General features: G+C 27.7%; 1 protein-coding gene across 1 annotated transcript; it reads left to right on the top strand.

Annotated features, from left to right (window-relative positions):
* The first annotated feature begins 7,565 nt into the window (after window positions 1-7,565).
* Window positions 7,566-8,075, top strand: LOC129616012 (uncharacterized). Its single transcript, XM_055531432.1, has one exon. The coding sequence runs from the start codon at window positions 7,566-7,568 to the stop codon at window positions 8,073-8,075; it is 510 nt and encodes a 169-aa protein (XP_055387407.1).
* Window positions 8,076-9,040: the final 965 nt, after the last annotated feature.

Here is a 9,040-nt window from a genome sequence, read left to right as displayed (position 1 = left end):
ATTAATATTATGACCAGCGATATTATAATTATATTTATGTGCGTAGTCATTATTAGTATTTCTATTAGTATTAGTGTTAGATGTATTGTGATATGATTTGTTATTTCTGTAAAAGTTTTTATTTGTGTAAGAATTTCTATTGTTAGAATTGTATGAATTAAAATCTGCATAATTGCCTTCATAGAGGACTTCAATAGCATCTTCTAAAGAGACTGGGTTGCGAATAAAATTGATTCAGAACGCATTGGCTCAGGTAATTTTTCCTTAAATATTTGCAACCTAGTTTGAATATTTGCTCGGGTAATGGCCTCCGCATTTGGCTCATCTCTTATTTTATTATTTTATTACTACGTAATATTTTTTTATGTCATTATAAAGATCTACACTTGTTGTGCGAAATTTTACACTTTGCAACTCTTCGAAAAGTTGCAAAGCCGTTTTTCTTTCGCCAAAATTATCTATTAAAATTTTCTTAATTTCAAGCCAGTTTATAACATGGTTGTTTATTTCAACAGCCTCTCTAGCTCTATATGTTAGTTTAGCTTTGACCCTGTTTATTAAAATGACCTGACTACTTGTATCATACTTCGCTATTAGCGGTATGATATTTGCTACTAAATCTAAGAATTTATATAAGTCTTCTGACTTACCACTAAAATCCGGGAGGTCCGCTATATACCTCATCGGGTCCAAAGTCAGTGTTAATTCTGGTGTATTTGGTCGTGGTCGTGCGGTTGGATCCTGTGTAGTGGGGGTACTGCTGCCACTGCTGTTGGAGTCTTTCTGACGATCAAACTGCGATGGGGCCAATATGCTTTTTTGGTTTTCCATGATGCTTATTTTTTTTTTTTATATTTACTTTTTTTTGTTTTATTATTTTTAAATTTTTTGTATACAATTTCCACTGATTGAGCAGTTTTTTAATATTATTTCTAGGTATATCTTTGTCCAATTTTTATTTTATTATGAATAATTTTATTAGTTTATTAAAAAATTTCCTTAAGTGTTCACCAGTTTAATACTCAAGTTTGTAAGAGTCAATAGTAAGAGTCAATAGGGGATGTAAAATGTACTTCAATATTTTCTAGTCTACAGAAATCTTTAGTATTTATCGATTACTAATTCGTTATCAATTATATATTTTTTTGGTTTGCCAAATATGGAATTTCTTACTCTTAAAGCTTGAACTATTGTTACACTATTTCTGTCATTTAACTTGGTAATTGATGCTTTGAAAATTTGTCGATTGTGGTAAGAAACACCTCTTTTTAAATAAAATGTATCGCCATGAATTATCTGATTTGGCTCAGATGGTGTTTCAGAAATATTAAGGTTATATTCAACAGGTTTTCTATCATATTTAACATAGCTAAATTGCAGATGCTACAGTTGTTAACATATTTATATATATAATCTTTTAATTTTGGATAATAATACTTGTTTTTAATTTCGTTAAACTTCTCTAAAATACCGTGATGGTTAGTTTCTTCGTGGATTTCTTTTATAATTTTGATCAGATCGTCTTCATTATCAATTTCTTGAGCTAATATAGAGCATTTGACAAACTTAATTTTTCTATCATTACTAAATAATTCGATCAATTTCCTTTGCAGAATATTGAATTTACTATCTTCTGATTTCCGAATAATTTGCACTTATACAATTTTTTACAAATCGCCTTAATAAATCATTTAAATAATTTTCGTTGTTTAAGTCTTCTTCAGAGATAAAAATTTTCCTATATTTATTGTATTTTATAATCAGTTCAGCAGGTTTCTTTGCTACAAGATGAATCTGATTTAAATATTTATTTACGATGTTTTCTACAATAGGAATGTGGTCGCCCAAATTTTCGACGCCATAATGAATTGAAGCTACATCGGTTTGACTTATTGATCTACTGTCTGATTCTAATACTTTAATTTAATTTTTTTCTACATTTATTCTACTCAAGAAATCGGCAACTTTATTATCTTTGCCCTTGACGTATTCTATGTCGAAATTAAATTCATTAAGTTTAATCCTCCACCTTTGTAGTTTTGAGTTAGGTTCCTTTAATGAACTCAACCATACCAAAGGTCTGTGATCCGTTTTTATCGTAAATCTGACACCATAAAGGTAGGGTCTAAAATATTTTGTAGACTAACAGTCTACAAAATATCTATTGAATTGCTAACAGTTCTTTTTCTATAGTACTGTAGCGTGTTTCATGGTCATTTAATGTTCTACTGGCAAATGAAATCGGATGGCCGTTTTGCGATAAAACAGCTCCAATCGCAAAGTCACTTGCATCGGTAGTCAAGGTAAATTTGTAATTAAAATTTGGATATCTTAAAATAGGATCACTTGCAATAATTTTCTTCAGTTTTTCAAAAGCGGCAATATATTTTGGATTACTTACATCGACTTTATTATCCCTTTTCAAACAGTAAGTTAAAGGTTGCGCAATTTTTGCGTAATCCTTTATAAACTTTCGGTAATACCCGGTTATCCCAAGAAAGCTTTTAATAAATTTTCGAGAGTTTGGAAGTTTAAGTTTTTTTATAATATCAATTTTTTTTGGATTGGGTCTTATTCCTTTGTCTGTAAGAAGATGTCCCAAATATTCCGATTCTTTAGAGAAAAAGAGACATTTGTCTAACTGAATTTTTAAATTAAGTTTTTCAAAAATTCTTATTATAGCATTTTGATGCTCCTGAAGTGAGATACTGAAAATTAGTATATCATCAAGATATACAACGCAGTTATTATTAATGAAGTCGCGTAAAACGTAATTGATCATCCTCTGAAATGTTGCCGGAACATTCTTTAAACCGAATGGCATCCTGACAAACTCATAATGTCCTTGAGGAGTCGAAAAGACTGTTTTTTGCTGATCTTTTTCGTCTACTAAGATTTGGTGAAATCCCTTAGCGAGAACAAGTGTTGTGAAGTATTGGGCTTTTCCCAATTTATCGAAAAGTGATTCTATATTCGGAATCGAAAATTTGTCTTCCACAGTTATTTCATTTAACTTCCTATAATCTACGACGATTCTCCATTTTTGCTGTCCCGATTGATCTAGTTTTTTAGGGACCACCCAAATTGGAGAATTATAGGGAGAGCTACTATGTTTAATTATCCCCTGTGATAGCATTTCCTTAACCTGATTTTCGACTTCCAGTTCATGAATTTTAGGAAATCTATAAATTTTCGAGTAAACAGGTCGATTATCGGTTGTAATGATTTGATGTTTTATACAATTGATGTTGGGTAAATTTTGGCCTTCTTAGTAAATTAGGTCCCTATTTTCATAAACGATTTTCTTCAACATTTTATGTTTTTCATTATTGAGATGGTCAGTTTTTATGTAATCAAGAATGTTGTTATTTTTAAAGTCTAAAGAGTATAGTTGGTCATAATGATAAGAAAATTTTGTTATTTTTCCCATAATTTCAATAAAGTTCTGTTTTAAATCGCTTTTTGCACCAATATTTCTTAGAACATTTTGACCCAAAATTGCATCAAAATTCTTTTTTTTTAAATAATTACCCTCCAAAGTATCAGAGCTTTATGATTAAATTCGATGGGAACATCAGTTATTAATGTATAATAAATTTTGCTCTTCTCAAATAAAGTGTTTAGTTCTACAGGCTCCCTTAATTTTGCCTTTGTAATTTCGGGAAATAGTGAATCGAATAGAAGTTGTAGAGCCTGTGTCAATCAAACAATTAAATTTTTTTATTACCAATAGTAAATTCTACTATTGTCAGAGTGTTGTCCGAGGCTGTAAATGAAAATTTTCTTCAGATGGGGTATTTTGTGATACTAAATTAACATCAACATCCATCGGTTCTGGCGGTTGATTATTTTTATTATTGTTATTAAGATTTATTATTATTATATCTGGTATTATTGAAATAGTTATTGCCCTGACTATTGTTACGGTTATAAAAATTATTATTGTTATTATGTGAAAAATTGTTATAGCTATTATTATTACTAAAATTATTATTATTAGTATTATTATTGTTAAAATTCCTATAATTTCTGTTATTTCTATTAAATGAATTTTGATTTCTATTGGAATATTTATTATTTAAATTTGAGTTATTTGAAATATCGGTTTGTAATAATTCATGATAAGCTTCTTCTAAGCTTGAAACGTTTTTAATTCTCAAATACATATTATCACAATGAGGAATTTTGTTTAAAAATTTTTCTAAAATACTACTTTCATTATTACTAGTTTTAAACCCTGAAGGAGAATTTGAATCTAAGTTATACTTTAAATTAAGTTTATCTAAAATAATTCATAGTTCTAATTAAAATTGACTTACATTTACAAATTTTATTTGGTCCACTTGTTCTTTTAGTTTTAAATAGGATTCTTGGACTCCAAATGTTTTCTTCAGTTGAGTTTTTACTTCATCCCACGATGCATTTTCCAGTCTTCTTAGGCTGACTGCGGCCGGTCCTTGTATTTTTGACAAAAAGATGTTGAATAAATAGGACTTTAAAGCCACATCGAGTGTTAATCCTATAACAGTGTCAGCTTCCTTGAAAAACGCCGATAATTCAAAGGTTCCGTCACCCTTGAATATAAGAATAGACCTAGCTTCTGTTATCAGGTCTTTAGCAGAAATTGAGTTAAGACTAAGTGCCATGTTTGTATTTATCAATTTAATTTTTTCTAAATTTTCGTAATTTAAGCACTTATTAAGATTTTTTCGTTTTTGTGTAAAAATTTTATACGGTTTCATAAAATGTTTCACTTTTTACTTTATTATTATTTTTTTTCTTTTTGCGTTCTTTCTTTTTCTAAACAAAAGTTTGATATGGCTTTTAAAGTTTTATTAACCACGTACTTTTGTTTATTTTATTATACTCGTATATTGAAAACATAAATTTTTTTTTGTCGTTCTTTAATCGCCACAAATTTAAAAAAAAACACTAAAGTCACTACAACTGTTTTTAGTTATAATAATTGCAAGACATTAGCTGGCGATCCTACCGTTGCTGCGCCAGTTTAATTTTGTTCGTTAATCAATATTGTTTATTTTATTTAACTTTTAATTTTAATAATATGTAATAAAAAAGAAAGAAATTTAGCACAAAAAAAATATTCTTTATTTTAATTTCTTAAAATAGTTCTTTATCTTCTTATGTCTAGTCTTAAACTAAAAAAATTTACTTTTAGAAAAATAATTCCTAATCTGATAGTTTCACACAGAGTAGTAATATTTCATAAGAAAAGGAAAAAAACAAAAAAGGTTCTAATACTATCGTCTGGTTGTTATAAGTGTCGTCGAAATTAGTCTTTCGCACTTAAAAACGAAAATTTATAAAAAAAAATATATATGTTTACTTTTTATCATTGAAATTTGAGATTCATGAAAATTATGAAAAAACAATTACTTTACTTATTTGGTCAAAACCGTGTGAAATAATTTTAGAGTAAAATGAGAAAAGAAAAAAACATATAATAAAAAACAAAAATTAAAATTTTGAATTTTAATTTTTTGTGAGAATAAAAATTTTTATGAGAATAATATTAATTTTCAGAATCAACAGAAATCTTTGAATTTGACTCTATGATTTCTGCAAGTGTTTGGTTAGATGGATATATAACTTGCACATATGAATGTAATGGAATTGAACATTTTGAATTTTTCTGTTGGAACAATTAGAAATAAAATTATAAGTTAAACATACATAATTATGAATGGGTACCTGTTTTTTTAAAACTGTAGGTGAACATATAGGATTAAATTTTTCAAATAAAGAAAAGATTTAGTCAAAAACAAGATAATAATTTTATTCAAATATATGTATGTATGTATATATGAATGCATTAGAATTGAAGACTTTAAAATTTTTCGTTCCAACATATGAACGTATGTACGAGTACATATGAATGTATTAGAATTGAACATTTTGAAATTTTCTGTTGGAACAATTAGAAATAAAATTAAAAGTACAAACATACATAATTATGAATGGATACCTGTTTTTTTAAAACTGTGGGTGAACATAGAGGATTAAAGTTTTCAAATAAAGAAAAGTTTTATATGTACATATGAATGGATTCCAATTTAGCATTTTACAGTTTTTCGCTCGAACAATGAAAATAAAATTTTAGGTAGATACATACGTACATAAATTGTGTATGTATATTATTTTAAAGCTTGCTGACGAAACATAATATTCAAAACAATAACAAATGAAGCATTAATATTCAGATGCCACAAAACATCTGATGTCTTTTATAAAACCTGACATTTATTTAAGTGTATTTCGATTTTTCGAACTTAAAATATGTGAGATCATTTTATTTTCAAATATTATTTATTTCTCGTTCTCGGTTTATGTTTCCAATAACAAAAAGTGTTATTTATTTGTTGATTTGCGTTTCTAGTAATATAAAGTATAAAAGAAAAAGGTGCTTTTGTTATACAAAAATTTTTTCAGAAAATCTTAAAATAGGGCTATTTCGGGGCGAAAAAAATTTTATGGGACCCTGGAGCCAAAACCCTATTTAATGCCTTTTGTCCCATGTCTCTAGCCCTTCTAGAAGTACCCGTACTTTTTGGCACCTGAGAAATAGTTATATATATATATTGCTACGTCACCACTGTACTTTACTCTGCTTGATACGTGTAGTAAAACAGAATTGCCCATAACAAATTCAAATAAAGATTGCCCTCTACCTTTCCAATAAATAAAAATCGTTTTTATCAAATAAAATAAATTTATTTCCTTTCGTAATAAAATTCTACTTGCACTTTTTAAAATAAACATTCCTGACGCGTTATGTAACATCCGTTTGCAATTTATCGAACTACATAAAATTTTAATTAAATTGTAATTATAAATTTTAAATAATAAGCAAAAATTGCCTTTCAAGAAATTTTTACTTTGAATCAAAAATATTGGGAAAGAAGGTTAATAAAAAATAAAAAGTAAGTCAGTTCTAAGAAGCCATACGTGGAATTAACAAGTTTGTAAAATTAATAAAAATAATTTAAGCGAAAAATAATTTAAGTAAAAAAAATAATTTTAAATAAAAGAAAAAACTTTTGAATACAAAAAATAAAAAAGTGCTTTTAATCCACGTATAAAAAAAAAATCCAACTTTTCTTACACGAAATCTTGAAATACGTGGCGCAGTTCGGTAGAAGATCTTAATCGCTAAGATCTAAAAAGATAAAAAGATTCGCTGTATCAGAATCTGATTCAGTTGTATCTGAAAAACGGTCTAGAATTCCAAATAAGCTTGAAAAAAAAAAAAAAAAAAAAAAGAAATTTTCTGAAACTAAAAATTGAAAAAAGTTTTTTTGAACTTTTAATGTTGGGAAACTTAAACATCCAGTAAAATTTTAATAAAATAAAAATTACAAAACAATCACAAAATAATAATACAAAAAGAAATAAAAATTAAATACAAAAAAAAGAACATTGAAAGAAAAAGTGAAAAGTGGATTCCAGAAAAGAAAAGCAACTAACAATTAGGTACGAGGAAACATGCAAAATGGCAACAAACAACACTGGTGTTTCAACATCTTCAGCTACCGCCAACCGATCCGATGCAGTACATTCAAAATTTACCAGAATTTAACGGAAAAGGTGAGGAACTTTATTCTTTTATAGAATTAGTGGACGATATTTGTCCTTTAATATTAAGATATGATCCTAGTAGTCAAAAAATTTTATTAAATAAAGTTAGAAGTAAAGTTATAGGTAGTGCTAGGGAAGTGTTAGAAATTAATAATAATATTCAAAGTTGGTCGGAAATTAAATCCGTCTTGATTAATAATTTTGGAGATAGTAAAACTGTTTTGCAAATTTATGATAAACTAAGAGCAGTCAGTTTCACTACTCTTGTTCAGACTTGTTTAGACTTATTCAATGAAATTAAGAAGATATTGAGGGGACTCAATAATAAAGTAAAAGCTGATCCTAACTCAGTTTTTACAACCGCCATAAATATCGAAACAGCTTTAAATATTTTCAAAGACAAGTTACCTAAACCAATGCGTTCCATTTTATATTGTAGGAATCCGGCTACAATAGAAGAAGCAATGTTTCAGAAATAAAACAAATTTAAACACACCACCCACACAAAATTTCTATAGGCCTAATAACCAAAATAACTCTAATAGAGCAAACAATTTTAATCATAATAATTTTAATAACATTAACCGAAACAGAAATTATAATAACAGTTACAGAAATAATGAACATTTAAAAAACAATTATACTAACCAAAATTTAGAAAATAGTAATTTTAACAGTAGTAGTTGAACTAATCAAATTAGTAGTAGTAGTACTAATACTAGAAATAATCATAGTTTTAATAGAACAAATTCTAACTTTAACTCGCATGGTACTCAACACATCGAACCAATGGAAGTCGACACGAGTACCACTCGTAGAGTAAACAACTTAGAAGTTAGTAAATCGAAAAGAAACTTTGAGATAGAAAATTTTCACTCGCAAGCCTCGGAAAAACATCAAAACTTCCTTATATAAAAGTTCAATCAAAGGGAAAAACTTTAATATTTTTAATAGATTCTGGTGCTTCAATGAGCATCATCAACACAAGTATTTGTAACCCTATTTACAAATTCGAAATAAAACCAATCAATGTAAAAACATTAACCAATTTGATAGAATGTAGAAATAAAGTTACAATAGATAGTTTTATTGAATTTGATTCAAATAAAAAAATAGAATTCTTAGAATTAAAATTCCATGATAAATTCTATGGGCTTATAGGCAATAATATTCTATTGCCGTTCGAAGCTGAAATTAGTTATAACAAGTAAAAACGTTTCAGTCGGTATAAACCGATTGAATTATATCCTGCACCTTTCGTTATTGTGTAGCAATAACTCGAACCTGTGAAATGATTCTATAGAAACTTCACGGATATGTCTCACCTATAACATCCAACTATGGACATCCAACTGCCAAGTTTCATGAATCTGGCTTTATAATTTTTCCAAATATTTAAAATTAGCTTTTGGAGTTGTATGGCAAGTACCTGAACCTGTCAAAC

Source organism: Condylostylus longicornis, unplaced genomic scaffold (assembly GCF_029603195.1).
Source record: "Condylostylus longicornis isolate FDR11 unplaced genomic scaffold, ASM2960319v2 ptg000157l, whole genome shotgun sequence".
Classification (NCBI taxonomy): Eukaryota; Metazoa; Arthropoda; class Insecta; order Diptera; family Dolichopodidae; genus Condylostylus; species Condylostylus longicornis.
This window is presented reverse-complemented; position numbering and strand designations above follow the sequence as displayed.

Excerpts from the sequence above, each read along its gene's own strand:
- LOC129616012 (XM_055531432.1), top strand. The coding sequence starts at position 7,566 with ATGCAGTACATTCAAAATTTACCAGAATTTAACGGAAAAGGTGAGGAA.